Below are 19,983 nucleotides of genomic sequence, written 5' to 3' on the forward strand. Positions count from 1 at the left end.
TTTTAGCCAAGAGCAAATGAATCTTATGAAGAGATGAATCCAAGATAGAATCTATTGTTACTAAGAAAGTAGCACGTGTTCCAGCCTGATGCCTGGGGCAGTGTTAAGTAACATCTTATTTTCTAATAATATGTAATTACAGCAATTACATTTGAGCCTGTCATCAAGAATTACTGACCTTTTCTTTCCCTCTCTCTGACTCCAGTTCCTACATCAGAGGATATGTCCAGCTTAACGCCAGAATCCAGCCCAGAGTAAGTACACACATTCAATCAGTTTTCTTTCCTACAACTCAAAGGGGCGCACTGTGTTTTGCAAAATCCTCCTTCTTTCACTTACATGTCTAAAGACCCACAAAGTAAGAGAAAAGCCCATCCCCCATCACCGATCAGATCATCCTCTCACTTTGTTCCTTTCCTTCTATAGATCAGTGGGCTTGTCTCTGAATCAACAATTCAAGTTTGCAGTCATTTCTGATGTCGTAACCGAATGAGCAGCAATTTTTAGATGTTGATCTCTTACATTCAGAATGAATGGAGCCATTCCTGCTAGCTCTAAACTGTCACAGCCAAAAAACAAATATCAAACATTTGTTGGCTGCCAGGGTGAATACAACAATGTTTATTTATTTCTAAAGAACCGGTTTGTGTTAGCACGTAGCATCTAATGCTGCTACAGTCAACATCAGCACTGACTGTCCCCCACAGCTTTTTTCATCTTTTCTTTTGCCTTTTGTGCTTCAGTGCAAACTACACTTAGCTGGCTTTCACCTCTTTAGCGCTGTTTGCTTTTGTGCTACTATCTCTCTTCGCATTTACTGTGTTTTAATACAGCCAACTTTCCATTAAAGCTCTTCTCATGTATATAATTTTTCTGTTTCTGCTGTCAGACAACAGAACAGGTATGGCACGTTAACTCCTTGTTAATTAGCCGTCACTTGCAAGCCATTTTCCAAGATAAAAGTCACGATTTTACCAAAATCACCATAGACATTGGTTTAAGACACAAGTTAAAGCTGCTGTTTGCAGATAAACATTCAGAAACTGAGAGTTTGAAGCATCATGTTCACACCATGCTTCACACTGAAATAAGTCATTTAGAACAGGGCTAAAGGGCTAGTTTATTATAACACAGCAGAGAGTAAGTTTGCTCCAGTATCTTAAGTTTAAGATTCAAACACACACTCTGGGGAGGAGGTGGGCAGATCGAAAATATTAATAGCCTGAATATCAGCACTGGTATCAGTATTGGACCAATACTGGCGCGACAAGATCGATACTTTGTTTCTATCCTCTGTGTTCAGTATGTAGCCGACTGAATTCTTTTTTTGAAAATGAAAAACATTGTAACCTTTGTTGATTTTATTCGTAGCCTACAGCTGACCCAAAGTCGTTTAGAGAAAGACACATTGACATTCCAGGTCTCCAACAAAGCTTGTTTCAAACTTCATGAAAGGCTGAACAGGGTTTTTTTGTTGTCTGAACTTTTTTAATGTTCAAAGTAAAAATCACAGAGATTTAGTGGTGAAGATTTATCTCGTAAGTCATGACACACTGCCCTCCACTACATAAGCTGCACTTATTGGTTGAACATATCGCTGTTGGTATCGGCCTCGGTTTAGGCCATGTAAGTATTTGGTATTGGATCAATACCAGAATTTACAATATGGCACACCTCTACTGGGGGGATGTACGTTGGCCAAAAGCACTTCAAATTAAAAAACAAAACACCAACACATAGAAAAATGCTACAAAAGCACTCAAAACACAACAAACACTCGAGCGAGTGTTTTTTGGAGAGACGGTAACGTCATGGACCAGCTGCAGAAGTGACAAGCTTATGGCAAACAGCTGATAGCAAACATTTATCTACAGTATTAAATGAATCTCATCTTTTTGTCCCTCACGGCACTCTCTCAGAGGACTCCTTTACATGCTCTGGTTTCAGTCACGTTATTTCCTGTCCAAAAACACCAACATTTGCTGGTGTTTTCTTAAGCTGCAGTGCATTTGACCTCTCAGGCCACCGTAGAGATGCCTGACTTACATTATCATATTAGAAAGAGAGAACATGTGGAGCTTGTTATATGGTTTTAGACACTGTTAGACTTTGATTTGCAGTTCAGCCTAAAACACTCAGCAGCAACATATCTGAAAAAGAGTAAATGACAGTAAACAGTCATCTTTCACTAAATAACCAGGTAACTTTTTACCACTTTTACTGTGCTTCACCCAAAAGCCAAAAAACAACTCTGTTACTGTGGGCTGACACATCAAGGATGAAAATACATGTTGCTTAGCTCTCCACTGTGACGTGTGATATTACTGTGTTATCGACTGACTTGGTTGTAGTTGTGCTTTCTTGTCCATTTTTAGTGAATTTAACCTTTAATCTCTGTGCTGTGTCAGTGCTTATGGATGAGTGAGCCATTATTTTTCTATTTGTACTGTATAAAACGTGTGACTGAAACTAATCTGATTCATTTGCAGGCTGGTGAAGCGGTCCTGGTTTGGTAACTTCATCACGCTGGAGAAAGAGGAGCAGATCTTTGTCTTGATCAGAGACAAGCCGCTCAGCTCTATCAAGGCTGACATCGTCCAAGCTTTTCTCTCCGTGAGTGCAGACAAACTTAGATAAGCTTCGACATATTAGTACGATTCCCACGGCGGTGTTAAACGCACAAATTTGAGATTCGATCGTCATAACTTGGCATCACTTTTTTCTTTGTCTTCTGCAGATCCCATCCCTCTGCCACAGTGTGGTGTCTCAGAATAGTTTCCGGGCAGAATACAAGTCCTCTGGTGGTCCTTCTGTCTTCCAGAAACCTGTCAAATTCCAAGTATTACTCCGTTCTTATTACCTCCTCAGCTCTAACAGAAGTGTTTTGCATGTTGTCAGTCAGTCTTGTAAGGAATAAGCACTTTTGATGAACGCTTTGAAGTTCTAAAACCTTTTGGTGGAAATACTCCTTCCTTAAAAGAATTGATGGTTATAAAAGTACTTAAAACCCCATTTGTGGATCTTTGTTTAACACTTTTTTCAAAAGAAGCTTTGAGGGATGTAAATGTACAGTGAGTGGTCTAGATGGTAGATGTAGGGGTTGTCCAAATTCATAGGCTGCATCCTTCTGAGGACCCGGCCTTCATGGTCTACGTGGACCGGGTCCTCCGAAGGCCGGGTAGGCCGTAAGTGAGCGGCTGTGAAATGGGTCTAGTCTTCAGTTTTGCGTCACCACTGTCTCGGTGGAGTTTAATAAACTCAGCCGTCTGCTCCTTGCTATCTAAAATATAAGAAACAGGACACTGGCGGAAATCCTCGACCATCTCACACTTCTGTTTAGTCAGTTTTCCATTTGACATTTATTCAGCTGTGTGAAAACTATAACTTTAATCACAGCCAAACCGATTTACTCATGAACAAATAAAACACTGAAAAAAGCCAAACAATGACATTTTTAAGTTATCTAAGTGACTCATATATCCTGTTTACCCAGAGTTTACCCCCGTGGGGGGTTTGAAACGATGTGCCGGGAGTTCGCTTTACTCGCCCTGGCTAGCTATCAAGCTGGTGGGTAACAGACGTCTCCGAAACTGTCGGAGCATTATATGCAAATATGTGGTGTCTTGATAAACAGAGCAGATATTTGAAGTTTACACAGCTACATTCTTGCCTGAAAATATCTTAAAAGTTTATTTTGTGACCCAGAAAGAATAATAAGAGTAATATTAAAACTAAGTACAGTGGGGCAAAAAAGTATTTAGTCAGCCACCGATTGTGCAAGTTCCCCCACCTAAAATGATGACAGAGGTCAGTAATTTGCACCAGAGGTACACTTCAACTGTGAGAGACAGAATGTGAAAAAAAAATCCATGAATCCACATGGTAGGATTTGTAAAGAATTTATTGGTAAATCAGGGTGGAAAATAAGTATTTGGTCAATAACAAAAATACAACTCAATACTTTGTAACATAACCTTTGTTGGCAATAACAGAGGTCAAACGTTTACTATAGGTCTTTACCAGGTTTGCACACACAGTAGCTGGTATTTTGGCCCATTCCTCCATGCAGATCTTCTCGAGAGCAGTGATGTTTTGGGGCTGTCGCCGAGCAACACGGACTTTCAACTCCCGCCACAGATTTTCTATGGGGTTGAGGTCTGGAGACTGGCTAGGCCACTCCAGGACTTTCAAATGCTTCTTACGGAGCCACTCCTTTGTTGCCCGGGCGGTGTGTTTTGGATCATTGTCATGTTGGAAGACCCAGCCTCGTTTCATCTTCAAAGTTCTCACTGATGGAAGGAGGTTTTGGCTCAAAATCTCACGATACATGGCCCCATTCATTCTGTCCTTAACACGGATCAGTCGTCCTGTCCCCTTGGCAGAAAAACAGCCCCATAGCATGATGTTTCCACCCCCATGCTTCACAGTAGGTATGGTGTTCTTGGGATGCAACTCAGTATTCTTCTTCCTCCAAACACGACGAGTTGAGTTTATACCAAAAAGTTCTACTTTGGTTTCATCTGACCACATGACATTCTCCCAATCCTCTGCTGTATCATCCATGTGCTCTCTGGCAAACTTCAGACGGGCCTGGACATGCACTGGCTTCAGCAGCGGAACACGTCTGGCACTGCGGGATTTGATTCCCTGCCGTTGTAGTGTGTTACTGATGGTGACCTTTGTTACTTTGGTCCCAGCTCTCTGCAGGTCATTCACCAGGTCCCCCCCGTGTGGTTCTGGGATCTTTGCTCACCGTTCTCATGATCATTTTGACCCCACGGGATGAGATCTTGCGTGGAGCCCCAGATCGAGGGAGATTATCAGTGGTCTTGTATGTCTTCCATTTTCTGATGATTGCTCCCACAGTTGATTTTTTCACACCAAGCTGCTTGCCTATTGTAGATTCACTCTTCCCAGTCTGGTGCAGGTCTACAATACTTTTCCTGGTGTCCTTCGAAAGCTCTTTGGTCTTGGCCATGGCGGAGTTTGGAGTCTGACTGTTTGAGGCTGTGGACAGGTGTCTTTTATACAGATGATGAGTTCAAACAGGTGCCATTCATACAGGTAACGAGTGGGGGACAGAAAAGCTTCTTACAGAAGACGTTACAGGTCTGTGAGAGCCAGAGATTTTCCTTGTTTGAGGTGACCAAATACTTATTTTCCACCCTGATTTACCAATAAATTCTTTACAAATCCTACCATGTGAATTCATGGATTTTTTTTTTACATTCTGTCTCTCACAGTTGAAGTGTACCTCTGGTGCAAATTACTGACCTCTGTCATCATTTTAAGTGGGGGAACTTGCACAATCGGTGGCTGACTAAATACTTTTTTGCCCCACTGTAGCTGCCGCCATTGTTGGAAACTGGAATTGGCTGCGCTATGCATTCTGGGATAGGTTGGGCCACGAAGGATACACCGACCCATCCTTCAAAAATGGGGAAATGAAGGACGCATTTGGAGGAGTCTTCGAATTTGGACAGCCTTCGTCGCGTCACTGTGATGTAATCGGTCTACAAAAGCAGCCTGATGCTATGATTTTGGACACCCCTGTAAACTAAGTAGATGTAAAACTAAAATGTAAATGTGAACAAAGGACAAATATTTGGCTCTATGAATGAACCAAAACAGAGCAAAATTAACCTATTTTGAAGTGGAGGCCTTATGTGACAGACGAAGTAAGATGCGATGCCGACTTGTTAAAACGAGTGAAACTAGCTAGCTAGCCAATTTATAGAACGAAGGACCCAAATGCTGGAGTCAAGGCAGAGAAAATAACAAAAAGCAAGAAACAGATATCCAAAAATTTTTAAAAAAAGAAATAAAAAAATCGTCATTTACAGAGAATACACTAGGAGAGATACACAGATGCTTCATCAAAGGAAATAGGGTAGACGGGACTACAGGGAGTGCAGAATTATTAGGCAAGTTGTATTTTTGAGGAATAATGTTATTATTGAACAACAACCATGTTCTCAATGAACCCAAAAAACTCATTAATATCAAAGCTGAATGTTTGTGGAAGTAGTTTTTAGTTTGTTTTTAGTTTTAGCTATTTTAGGGGGATATCTGTGTGTGCAGGTGACTATTACTGTGCATAATTATTAGGCAACTTAACAAAAAACAAATATATACCCATTTCAATGATTTATTTTTACCAGTGACACCAATATAACATCTCCACATTCACAAATATACATTTCTGACATTCAAAAACAAAACAAAAACAAATCAGCGACCAATATAGCCACCTTTCTTTGCAAGGACACTCAAAAGCCTGCCATCCATGGATTCTGTCAGTGTTTTGATCTGTTCAACATCAACATTGCGTGCAGCAGCAACCACAGCCTCCCAGACACTGTTCAGAGAGGTGTACTGTTTTCCCTCCTTGTAAATCTCACATTTGATGATGGACCACAGGTTCTCAATGGGGTTCAGATCAGGTGAACAAGGAAGCCATGTCATTAGTTTTTCTTCTTTTATACCCTTTCTTGCCAGCCACGCTGTGGAGTACTTGGACGCGTGTGATGGAGCATTGTCCTGCATGAAAATCATGTTTTTCTTGAAGGATGCAGACTTCTTCCTGTACCACTGCTTGAAGAAGGTGTCTTCCAGAAACTGGCAGTAGGACTGGGAGTTGAGCTTGACTCCATCCTCAACCCGAAAAGGCCCCACAAGCTCATCTTTGATGATACCAGCCCAAACCAGTACTCCACCTCCACCTTGCTGGCGTCTGAGTGGGACTGGAGCTCTCTGCCCTTTACCAATCCAGCCACGGGCCCATCCATCTGGCCCATCAAGACTCACTCTCATTTCATCAGTCCATAAAACCTTAGAAAAACCAGTCTTGAGATATTTCTTGGCCCAGTCTTGACGTTTCAGCTTGTGTGTCTTGTTCAGTGGTGGTCGTCTTTCAGCCTTTCTTACCTTGGCCATGTCTCTGAGTATTGCACACCTTGTGCTTTTGGGCACTCCAGTGATGTTGCAGCTCTGAAATATGGCCAAACTGGTGGCAAGTGGCATCTTGGCAGCTGCACGCTTGACTTTTCTCAGTTCATGGGCAGTTATTTTGCGCCTTGGTTTTTCCACACGCTTCTTGCGGGTCGCAATCAAGCATTTCATTCAAAATAGTCAACAGGGTCTGTTGACTATTTTGAATGAAACGCTTGATTGTTCGATGATCACGCTTCAGAAGCTTTGCAATTTTGAGACTGCTGCATCTCTCTGCAAGATATCTCACTATTTTTGACTTTTCTGAGCCTGTCAAGTCCTTCTTTTGACCCATTTTGCCAAAGGAAAGGACGTTGCCTAATAATTATGCACACCTGATATAGGGTGTTGATGTCATTAGACCACACCCCTTCTCATTACAGAGATGCACATCACCTAATATGCTTAATTGGTAGTAGGCTTTCGAGCCTATACAGCTTGGAGTAAGACAACATGCATGAAGAGGATGATGTGGACAAAATACTCATTTGCCTAATAATTCTGCACTCCCTGTATGAGTGGAGACAACTGGGGAACAAGCCACAGATGAAAACAAGTAAAGACAATCAGACCAACAAGAAGTCTAAACCAAGCACTAGAGCAGGGGTGTGGAACTCCAGGCCTCGAGAGCCGGTGTCCTGCAGGTTTTAGATATCACCCTGGGTCAACACACCTGGTAATGGCGTTCATTATTCAGGCTTTTATCAAAGAACTGGGAGCTGCAGTGTACTCGAAGAGGTCTTATAATATACTGAAGATCATATAAAGAAAAGCATCAAATGTACTACAGTACAGTAATGTCACCTTCATGTTCTAAGTAACGGTATGTATTTGTCATGGAGCTGTAGCAGGTGATTACCCTCAGGGACCCGTGTGGCCCACAAGCAGCTGATAGTGCTGAATGAAGCAGGCACTAAATTTGGTTTTATTTAACACAAACCCAGCTGAGTCGGACCTATTATTTTGATAACACACAAATACTGCCTTACACAGTGTACAGATCAGAAATGTTATTCATATGTAAAGTGGTAAACCACTGAAAGTCTTTGTCTGCCTGTATTTTAATTGAAAATAATAATTAAAATTAATAAAAAAAATGTTATAGTCTAATCTTCCATGGAGTACGGCTGAAGGTTGCTCGGTTTATTTTACAAACTCTTTAGCCGAGGTAATCTGGTGTCACTATGTGTAGAATTTGAAAATTTCCAATGACAAAGAAAGTGAGCGTTTTCAAAAATGCAGCAATTACGTGGGCGCTTTGATTTACAGTCCTTTTCCTCCCGTAGGTGGACATCGCTTTCTCTGAGGGAGAGAGGGAGCGAGAGAGGGAACGAGCAGAGAGAGAAGGGAGACGAGAGCTGGGCATTTACAGCGTGACCTTCACTTTAATATCAGGTAGGAGACCAGAGTCCTAACGCTTCCACATGTGAGGAGTTACCAGACAGATGCAAATGAATGCTGCACTGTGTCAGGGGCATACTTCAGTTTCTGCAACCTCACCCATTCAGCAGATTAAAGCAGAACCTCTGTGAGTTAAGGTTTGGTTAAACAAGGGGAAAAGGGGGGAAATTAGCCATGTGATAAGTCTAAAACAAATTTAATATTCAACCAATGGAGGAAAAACGTCTCGTTTTATAGTTTAAGATTTATAGTATTAGATGAGAAGTCACTGTCAGTGATGAACACATTGGAAAATACACTATTTTTGTTGCAGCTGCTTCACAATAAAAGCCCAGCTTGTTTTCCTAGAAGATCTACAGTGTTCGGAGCAAGAAACAGCAAGGCTGACACTAATGAAACTGTATTACTCTCTGTTATATGCATGTGTTATTTCATTCCTTCACAATCTGTTTGAATCCACTGTGAGGATGGTTGACTGCATTCCTAAAGGTGACAAATACAAGATAGAGAAAATTACTGAAACGATCACAAACACTTAAACTGGGTCTGACATCATCATGTTTGAGCCAATAACAGCACCTGATTTATCAGCTAACAGAGGAAAATACAGTGCTAACTAAAGTCTTTAGATTTTGCTGTGGAAATCAGAAGATGTGTGCAGTGATGTGCAGTTGAGCTTGACAGACGGTATTTGGTAGGACCACCTTTATTCTTCAACATACTTTGAACTCTCAGGCATGTTTTCTCCTTATTTCTTTATTAAGTAGTCCTCAGGAATAGTTCTCCAAGGTTCTTGAAGGACATTCAAAGCTCTTCTTTGGATGTTGGCTGCCTTTTGTTCTGTCCTCTGTCAAGATGATCCCACGCGGCTCTGGGGAGGCCAATCCATAACCGATTGTGTTCCATTGTGCGTTTTTCTATCCAGGTTATGTTTTTACTGGATTGGAAGTGTGTTTAGTATTATTGTCATGCTGAAAAATGAAGCCATTAGACATCTAATCAGACACTTTCCAGATAGTACTGTCACTGTTGTACCTTTCTGCTAACCTTCTCAGCACATGTTGACAAAGACGTGTTAGTACTGACTTTCAGTCCAGTTCCTGTGTATCTCCAAATGTTGATTGTTGAATGTTGTTCATCTGGACGTAGCGTTTTGTGGGAGAAACGTTTCGTCACTCATCCAAGTGACTTCTTCAGTCTCAGCTGACTGCAGGTTTCCCCAAATATTATAAACAGTAGTAGTAGTCCGTAAGAGATTACAGGATGACACCAACCTCAGCAACAGGACCACTCTCAGCATCGACCAAGTGTGTTTGCTTTTGGAACTGTGTCTTCATTCCACCTACTTCACATACAGGGGTCAGTTCCACAGGCAGAAACATGGGTGTGCCATGGGCTCCCCAGTTTCACCCATCGTGGCCAATTTGTACATGGAAGAAGTGGAAAAGAGGGCTTTGCTATGCTACCCTGGAACACCACCAAGCCATTGGTTCAGATATGTGGATGACACCTGGGTGAAAATCAAATCTCAGGACGTACTACATGTCACGGATCACATTAACTCAGTGGACCGACCCATCAAATTCACCAGGGAGGATATGAAAAGTGGCAGGTTAGCCTTCTTAGACTGTGAGATTTCCATCAGTAATGGGGGACATCTAAAAGCTGACGTGTACCGTAAACCTACACATACGGATCAGTATTTAAGGTTTGACTCTCATCATCCACTGGAGCACAAACTGGGTGTCATCAGGACGCTACAACACAGAGCGAACACCAGCCCCACTGACACAGCAGCCAGGGAGGCAGAAGAACATCAGGAAGGCCCTGAGTAAATGTGGTTATCCCAGCTGGACTTTTTCAAAGCAGGAAAGGCTCCTAAAGAAAGCTGAGTTGAGACACATTTTTTCTAAACACCGGGTCTCTGTGGCTTTTAAACCCCAAAACACGCTGCGCCAAAAATTGGTCCACCCCAAAGATCGGGTCCCCCGACACAAACAGAGTAACATAGTGTACGCTGTTAAGTGCAGGAGGATTGTCAGGATTTATACATCGGGGAAACCAAACAACCTCTGGCGAAGCGGATGGCACAACACAGAAGAGCTACCTCGTCAGGCCAGGACTCTGCAGTCTTTACACCTACAGGCCAGTGGACACTCTTTCAATGATGAGGATGTAACATCCTGGACAGGGAGGAACGCTGGTTTGAGGGCGGAGTCAAGGAGGCCATTTACGTGAAAAGGGAAAGACCATCTCTGAATCGAGGAGGGGCCTAAGGGTACATCTGTCACCATCTTACAATGCTGTGATTGCAGCCATTCCCCAACTCTCTGTGAATGGGACTCATGGCCATTGATCAGTGGGTTTTGGTCAGTGGTCATGAGAATTTGCATAATTAAGATTAAGGAACTGACCTCCCAGCCCATTGTTCTTTCAGTCGGCTGGTTTCAGTCATTATGCAAATGTACTGTTTATAAGATCGGAAACCTGCAGTCAGCTGAGACTGAAGAAGTTTTTCCCACAAAATGCTACGTCCAGATGAACAGAATCAACTTTTGGAGATTTACTTACCTGGATGACTGAGCATGCATCAAGATACTTCCTGTGTAATTTGGCCAACCTCAGCCCTGTTTCCCTTCCACTGAGATCATTTCTGATGATCAACTGAAGGGCAGTTCAGCTCTCAGGTCCTGTGCCAGGTCTTTGCTGGATTTCTTCCTGTTTCTTAAGGTCATGACTTTCACATACTGTTCATCTGCTATAGATAGCTTTTAGGCCTGCTGCCTCTTCTTTTGTCCTCCACTTGTCACACACATCATGCTGAGATATGCCAGGAATTTACTTAATAGCTGAGCCCCTCTAGTGGGCAATGAAGGTATTCCATGTGGGTCTGCATATTAAGAACTTATTGATACTTGGAGGATTTGTCTTTTCTTTTTTTAATTATTGTTTTGGATAAATAAAAAGGGATAAAGGTATTCTCATCTAGGTTTTGGTATTTAGCTTAGATATACTAGGAAAGCCTTACAGGAGAAACTCATCTAATAAAACAAATTCATCCATTTGGTTCTTGCTACCAACACTCCTGTTTTTGACCTGTTTTTCATCTTGGATATCTCCTCATAGGAAAGAACGGTCAAGCATGTAATGGCGCAGTTCAACAAGTAAATGATCAGAAGATCAAACTGTATTACTGAAAATACAAAGAAATACTTCATATTCTCCACGTGTGATGATCAGAGTTTTGATTAAAGGTTTGGGTGGGCCAAACATGACCCAAAATGAGTTACTGAACCCATAAACTCAGCAGGTAAGTGTTCACGAAGGTCGAGTTCAGAAAGCTGTTTTTCAATTCCTTCCAAAGGATAGGAAGTCGCTTTCCAACCAGAGATATTGTCATCTGGTGCAGGTTTAAGGTGCTTTCACATCGGCTTTATTGTTCTGACTCAGAAGCTGTTTCCACTTTTTATGCTGTCTGTGGATAAACCCAGTAGAAATTGGACTTTTAGACTACTGTCCTTTTACCTAAAATACTAACTCATAAGTGACATACTGATTTTTTTCCTCTATTCAGGTCCGAGCCGCAGATTCAAAAGGGTAGTGGAAACCATTCAAGCTCAGTTACTGAGTACTCATGATCAGCCTTCTGTGCAGGCATTGGTTGGTGAGTAGCACCAACACACCACCAACAGCACACGGAGTAGTAGCTTGTTAGCTTTACTTCATCTCTCCCTAACTTTACCTCTTGCCGTTTAGATGAGAAGAACGGTCAGCTTTCCCGCCAGCCCAGCACTCCTACACGTCAGAACTCCAGGAGATCTGAAAGCGGATCGGAGCGGGGAGAGGGGGAGCATGCGGCAGACGGGGGGAGCAGTAGCGGAAGCAGCAGCGGAGCCGTCTTACAAAGACGAGGGTCGGGGAAAGACAAGGCCAGACTCTCGCCGTCCAACGGGACACAGGCTCACCCTTGAAAAGAATGTTGTGGAAGAGAAGTGAGGGCCCTATGCCGGGCCCTTTTCTCTTCCTCTCTTTAGTCCTTTCCACATTCTTTCCTTTCCTATTTCCTTACTTCCTGCCTTGCTTCATACTTTTAGTCCTAAGCAATGGGATGGAAAAAGGGAGAAGATTTTCCTTGAAGCTGATCTAGGGATTTAATGAAGATTTCCCCCTGAAATGGCTCGTTTTCTCAGAAATGTATATTTTTGGAGACTACTGGAGCTGATCTCTAATTAGCCCTAAAGGATAGCTTCACCCTGGTGGGACAAGCCTAAAAACAAATGATGTCCAAAAAGCTCCACTTTACTATGAAAATAGAAGAAATTTAGTTCACCTGTTCCTATGGATCGAAAAAAAAAGCACATGAAGTTCCCACTGACCAATCACATGCAACACATTGTTCAAACTCAACAATCAAGTTCCCACCCGTCAGTCAGAGTGGCTCGTGAAGATGTTGGTCAGTGACGGAGCGCATCAAGGCATTCTCATTCCTCATTTCCTGGCTGTCTCATGAATCAGCAAGTCTTTTCAGCATCACCTAACATGACAGGAAACCATCTCTGCTCTCGTCTCATCAGTTTCTAATTGAAGGCTGCGTTAAGGAATGAAAGTAACAAGAGCTATAGGGAGAGTCCTGTTTTAGACTCGGTTGTGAAAATGGATTTAATTCTTAAATTATTAGCCAACTTAATGCTGTGCTGACAATGGATCTGATGTAGCTATGTAACATAACCCTACAGCAAAGTGAATATCTTAATCAACAAACACAACTTGCTTGAGTGTATGAGAAGTCCCACAGTCATTTCTGAATTACACTTATTTAAAGCTATGATACCATATTGCCTTTAATGAAGGAGAAGAAAAAGTGGATATCCAGTTAGATTTAGCCCCATTTTAAGGACACTAGGACACACCACAGGCAATGCTAGGGGAGAAAAAGGTGGATACATAAACACAGGAGGTCGAGCAGTATCCGTTCAGTAGTAGAAAAGAAGAACAAGTTGTGAAAAGCCTCCAAAGCAATCTTGGAGAAATATTTTGTTAAAAGAGGTTTGTCTCATATAACATTCACATGCCATATACACATGGTTTTATTGTTCACCGTAGTTCTGTTCTACATACTGGCTATGACGTCTTAAACTTGCGCCCTAATCGGAACCCCATTTTAACCCTACGCTGCAACCTTCTGGTTGTTTCTGGTTACTGCGTAAGTTAGGATGTAGATTTCCTGCAGAAGTCTAAATCAAGCTTTACCTTCCATAAGTGGATCTCCAACAAAGAAGTGACAAAATCTTTGTTCCCTGGCAAAGTGCACGCCAGCGTTCAGACAAAGCTAGTATGAAGCTTTAGCGTTAAAAATAACCAGTCTCCTTTTCCACAAACAGCAGTTGCACATGAAGGCCTTGCAAGTATGTGGACCTGTCAAATGCTGATTGTCTTATCTAAGCTTCTCAGCATTTCTCTGTTTTTCCTTATTTGTCCTTGCTCTAACACAAGTCTGTGTTAGTCCAACCAGCGTCAGGATACGGTCACATTGGAAACCCACAAATATTCACCTGATAGCTTGACTTAAGTTACAGTAACATATTTTTAGAACTTATTAGGTCCTAAGAGATTGTTTATGTATCTACACATCCTCTCCATTTTTGTTTTTCGTGTCTTTATAAAGGCCAACTTGAATCAAACAGCTCCAGCTACCCAAAAGTGTTGTGAGTAAATTTGTCTTCAATTTCTGATTGTTGGTAGCATGTCTTAATGATGACTTGGTGATGAGTGAGAACCTACACAGATCGTCATTAAAATTTTGGTGAAACTGCCAGCCTTTAAACTTTGAAACACACTATCAGCAAATCGTTTAACTTAGCTTAACTTTCCTTTGGATGATTTCCTTGGATGATTGAGCATCCATCAAGGCTTTACTGAAGCACTGTGCTACAATCTGTAATGTAACCTGATGTATATCTCCCTTGAAATGTGACTACACATCACCATCTGACCATCCCGCTGGCATAAATTCTGGAAATGGCTACTTACGTAGAGATCCCGCACACAATAGGAGTTTAGGCTTGACATGTCTTTTTACTGCAACCAGATGGCAGTCAAGTAATTTGGTTTAGAAAAATGAGTCGTATATCTACTGTTTTTTATTTTTTTTTATTTATGAAGTTCCGAATTCTGAAAGCTGCAAATAACTCAGTTATCTTATCCATTTCGCATGAACAGTGCTGTTTTCAGACAGCGATGACACGATGGAAAAACATTATCCACCCTTATTCAGATTTTAGCATTCATGCAGTATTCTTGGATGGCTGTACACACTGCTAGCTTTATAGTTTAGCTACCTTTTCTGTGTTACCTAAATAGATTGAAACAGAATCATTGAAATTAGCAGATATGTAATTTCCTTTTTGTAGTTCTTTTTAATAAGTGGTTTGTAAAATTCCTGATATTTCTTTCTTAAAAGTTACACACAAGCCAGCACATGCTGGACAAATATGACAATTTCATTTTGATAAATTTAGAATACAATGAGCTACAGCTCAATATTTGCTAAACCTTTATATGCAGGGTAGGGCGCTGATTCTACCGAGCAGCAGATATATGTGCATGTGAATATTGTACTGAGAAAAATTCAAACCTCTCCCTCAATAGAAAAGACAATTAAGAAATGACTTGCAGGGAACTTCTATGCTCATTTCCAGACCATGATATTTCTACTTTGGAACACTAGAGCATCATTGCATGATTTACAGTTTTTAAAATATAATTTCTTTAATCTTTTAAAAATCCTACCTGTAACCCTTCAGTCGTTTTAGACCAGGGGTGGGCAATTCCAGGCCTCGAGGGCTGGTGTCCTGCAGGTTTTGGATCTCACCTTGGGTCAACACACCTGAATCACATGATTAGTTCGTTACCAGGCCTCTGGAGAACTTCGGGACATGTTGAGGAGCTAATCTAGCCATTTAAATCAGCTGTGTTGGTTCAAGGACACATCTAAAACCTGCCCTCAAGGCCTGGAGTTGCCCACCCCTGTTTTAGACCCTCCCTACAAGCCCACTTTCTTCCAATTGTCTTGTTTCTGGAAGCCTGCAGAGGGGCAGGACCCAGAGCTTGTAAACTGTACTGACTGAATTATGACTGTAGCAGATGAAGAAAAGAAACTCATTCTGGTTGATGTCAGCTTGTACTGTGAGTTGACTGAAATCCTTTGGCTCACTGGCATTACATTTACATATGTTCATTGCATTAATATGTTTGCATTAATATATCTTAACACTAGACATACAAATCATAATAGGTCCTCTTAAAGGTAAATGTGGAAGAAGTCTTTTTAAACAGGACACCCAGGTGTTTGTTTGCTTTTTTGCCCAACAGCTGGGCAACAGAAACCCATCCTCAGCTGCATTTCCTTTGATAACAATGCAAAACTGGCAGGTTACAAATAACTGCTTTGTGTCTGTAGTCATAAAGACTCTGTACACAAACTGCCTGGCAAGGAAAATGAAGCCACATCTAAGGAATGAAAGATGCTTTTTTTTGGTTTCTACTGTATTTCATTTTTATACTCTGATCCAGCTTTTGCGTATGGGTATGTTTTGTTTTTTTAAGTTTTTTAAGTTTTAGAGTCTAACACCAAGATAGCACCAACCATGTGAATGTCAAGAAACGTTTTTGAAACTATTTAAGAGGGCAGAAATAGTTTGTTTGTCTATTTATTGAAAAATTTTATTTATTTATTTATTAATGTATTTATGTATTTGTGTATGTATTTATTTGCATTCCTGGATTATTTTCAATAATGGATATAGGTGGTTATAAAGACAGGGAAGTGTTAGTTAGATGTCTGGTACTGCAGACAAAAACTAAACAATTAGTCCAAAGTTTTTTTGTTTAAAATTCTAACATTTTAATGCTGCAAAACAGCCCTTTAAGCTTTATGTTGTGATTCTGCACTTTAGATTTATTTTGTTATTATTTTTGCCATTAGAGATGTCCATTTTATAATGCGAGACCAAGATTTCACACACATAAAATACCTTCAGTGCTGAGTCTTTGCCTCTTTTAGGTGTTTGTTCAGTTCAATTTTTTTTTCTTAATTGAGACCTCAAACGAAAAGACAGCAGGATGATAATCTGCTGGAATGTTATGTAATTACTTGTTGTAACAAAGAAGTCCGTGTTTCTGTGTGTCTCTATGTACAACACACACGCTAAGGCCTTTCAAATTAAAGGTCCTTTTCAGCCCAGTTAGATATGTGTCTTTGTGGATAAAAGGAGCATCATTATCTTAATTATTGAATTGATTTGAGTGGGAAAATTCCAGTTTGTCCACTAAATTGGCTTAGTAATTTGGCACCAAATTCATGTATTCTAGGTGGTTTTCTGCACTTTGTGTTTAGAACTAACTGGTAAATGTTAGCATGCTATTAGGCCCATCTAAAAAAAAGAACTTGGTGAGCATTATACCTGCTGAACATTTGCATATTAACAATATATACACATAGCAATTACAATCTTACTGTTTCAGAGCTACCAATGACTATTGCTGAGCTAACAGTTAGCTATCAGTTAAGAATTGGCATGTTTGCTTAGCATGGTGCATTTACAGACTGTGTGTAACTGTTGTGGGTACACTGCACACAGTTACTTCTTAATTATTACTAACAGTCTAATAAAATATAATTTCACTCTGAACAAAAGCCAAGCCATGTTATTTATCAAATAATTGCGTTAAACTGCTCTAGAATACCAGTACAGTGTCTCCAGTTAGCTGAGGTGATAGCTAGCAAAAGGCTACAGGCCTAACCCAGTCGCAAAACAGCCCTATTCATTCTTAATGTTATTATTAAGAAATTATGTAAGGGCAAGTTATATAAAGTGTCACCCCCTGGGATATTAGCTAACAAGAAAACAAATATTTATTTATTTTTGTACCACCGTGTAAATGAGTTTATTCTGCATTTTAATATGGAAATCGATGGGACTGATGTGGACATTTGAGGTACTGTAGTTTTTGGGCTTCTACTTTGGCTTCATATTTGAGCCCCAGAGGACGTTACTTGCTTGGCATGCTAACATTGACATTTAGCTCAAACACTGCCAAGTATTACAATGCTAACAGTTTACAGAGCAGTCATGTGCACTCCTTGTAAAACATTTTGTGTAGTTTCATGCAAACCAGCTTCATTCCTCACTGACCTTCAGGCGTGTTTGTCATTACATCTTTTTTTTCTCCTTCTTTTTTTTTGCTATATTCCTGGTTGCTTTTACAAATTCTGCTTCAGCTGCCTATAAATAGTTTAAAAGAAGAAGCTGCAAAATGAAAGTTTTCACAGCAGAGCCCCTCATGACGTTTTGACATCTTTCCCTTTTAGTGGATACAATCACTTGTGCTGTCTTCAAAAATTTTATTTTTTTCCATTCCCATTCTCATAATGTACACCTGTGGGAAAACCCAGCAGTGAGATCCACACACCTGACAGGTCAGAGTTTGGCGAGTGTTAAAGTTGCACACTCAAATACACAAAAGGTAGTGTTAGATCTTTTTATTAAAACAAAGGTTCATCTTTCATCCACTTAGAAGAGAAAAAGAGCTAAAGGATTGAAATAAGAAGAGGAAAGGAACCTTCTAAATTTTGCTCCACTGAGCAAACACTGCATTTTAATCCATTCAAAGACACAACAGGGCGCTTGGCTTGATTGCGCAAAACTCCCTTATTGAAAGAAATCTCCCCCCTCACTCATTTCCTCCTTTATCCTCCACCTATTCACTTAAGATTTTCTACATTTTCCTCCTCCCATTCCTCCCCTTTGTATTCCTGGACTCCTGCTCCACCCATCCTATCCCTCACCACATGCACATATCTCACCTCCGTATATAACCACCCCTCTTGTATACATTTTATACCCAGTATACTTCGACAAAGATGCTGTATACATTTGTATACGCTGTGTGCCTGTCTCCATTGTATGCCATCCATATCTATGTAGCGTTCACTATGTTTTATTGACACTGTAGTCACCATACAATTCTTCCTCTCATCATTATTGCTCATTCTTCTTCTGCAGTTAAAGTTGTACGACTATAATCTCCTATCATGTCCCTCCTCCATGTCCGCCCTTGCTCCGCCACTCAAGCCCCACTCCCAACTCCCATCTTGTGACCCACACTCCACACAGAAGAAAAAGAATGTTTCACTCTGGAGAAATTCATGATGTGAGAAATAAATGGAGGGCGGAGGTGGAGCGTAGGAGAGGGTGGGGTCGAGAAAACAGCTCACCCAATTAATGACAAAGAGAAATGTCTGTAGTATAATTACAAAAGAGGAAAAGTGCACTATTATGACAATGATTATTATTGCCTGTGAAAAATACTGACCAATAAACAACAATGGATATATGTATGTGTGTGTCTGTGATGTGTTTCAAAGCATTCAACTCATTAAAATGCCGAGTAATTATCTTTACTTGAAATTGTATCGAAATCAGTATCATAGTTATTAGTTCCTGTCATTTCCTTCCTTTCCTCAGTTAATGCAACTCAACAGCACAAATCACGTATATCGCAAGACGCCCTTTAATACACTCTGCACTTGATGGTGTTCCTCAGTCCATCATTTTGGTGACAAAATATCAAACATGATGTAAGCTCTTTTTCTCCCAGTAGAGGTTACTGTATTTGGTAACTTGGTGAAACGGGAAATCCAAAAATGGCTTCCCCATGCCTTTCCATGAGGACGTCGAACCACGTAGAGTTCTCCCAGCCAATCTGCAAACTTCAAGCTTCTCACAATGAAGTCATGATAGCTGACTAATCACCAGTGGCCTGGACCATTTCAAACTACAGCCCTACAGTAATAACACTGAAGGTTAGGACTTCATATGTATAACAGTGGCAAATTATTAAAAGTCAAATATCATATGGTTGAAGGGTTGTTCTTCAACCCAAGGGACTCCCGTCAGAAGATAACACATTTATAGAAATTATGAAAACTAATAATGAAATCTGTGTGGGTTTGGTCTGTTGGACCTTGGACCTTATTCTCTTTACCTTCACAAATAGTTAAAAGTGGCCTTGATGTTGACTCAACTACATTATCTCTTTAGTTACATAGCAGCCTAATCAACTCTTTTACGGAATGATGGAGAATGTCGTTGTCCCATTCTGCCCATTTAATGTGAGGGTACGGAGGAAGAAGATGAAAATGTGAAGAGCCCAACTTTATCCCACCAACCCACGATGTCAACACTCCAGGCCTAAGTGACATGGACCACTCTGCCAAGAGAAAGTGTGTGGAGTATGCACTTGAGGTGCTTGTGGATAACAATGCAGTGACAAGGATGATAACTAGCCAGCATCACAAGCCAAGAGGCCCACCAAGAAGAAGAAGAAGAAGAAGCCAACGGACAGCCAACTAAACCTGATCAGGAAAACCCAGCCCTGGCTGAGTACCAGTGCTCACCATTTAAACATGATAGCAGGTACCAGGCCAACTTACTGAAACCTTTAAAGCAGCGGTCCCAAACATTTTTTGCGCCATGGACAATATTTTCATGGACCGGGGGTTAGGCACCGCTGCTTTAAAGGACATCCAAA

At 41.0% G+C, this 19,983-nt stretch overlaps 1 protein-coding gene across 2 annotated transcripts in view; it reads left to right on the top strand.

Moving 5' to 3' along the window:
* LOC147331760 (serine/threonine-protein kinase BRSK1-like) overlaps positions 1-18,782 on the top strand; it is a 37,898-nt gene extending 19,116 nt beyond the window's left edge. For both annotated transcript variants that reach the window (XM_086287971.1, XM_086287972.1), the window contains exons 15-20: positions 206-254; positions 2,490-2,613; positions 2,738-2,839; positions 8,277-8,385; positions 11,966-12,055; positions 12,148-18,782. In XM_086287971.1, the coding sequence (XP_086144097.1) occupies positions 206-254; positions 2,490-2,613; positions 2,738-2,839; positions 8,277-8,385; positions 11,966-12,055; positions 12,148-12,362 (689 nt within the window). In that variant the 3' untranslated portion in view covers positions 12,363-18,782. The remainder of the gene's footprint in view (positions 1-205; positions 255-2,489; positions 2,614-2,737; positions 2,840-8,276; positions 8,386-11,965; positions 12,056-12,147) is intronic.
* The last annotated feature ends 1,201 nt before the right edge of the window (positions 18,783-19,983 follow it).

Source organism: Aulonocara sp. 'chitande type north' Nkhata Bay, linkage group LG4 (assembly GCF_057382095.1).
Source record: "Aulonocara sp. 'chitande type north' Nkhata Bay isolate Kocher_YH1m ecotype deep benthic linkage group LG4, A_spYH_male_GT1.1, whole genome shotgun sequence".
Lineage (NCBI taxonomy): Eukaryota > Metazoa > Chordata > Actinopteri > Cichliformes > Cichlidae > Aulonocara > Aulonocara sp. 'chitande type north' Nkhata Bay.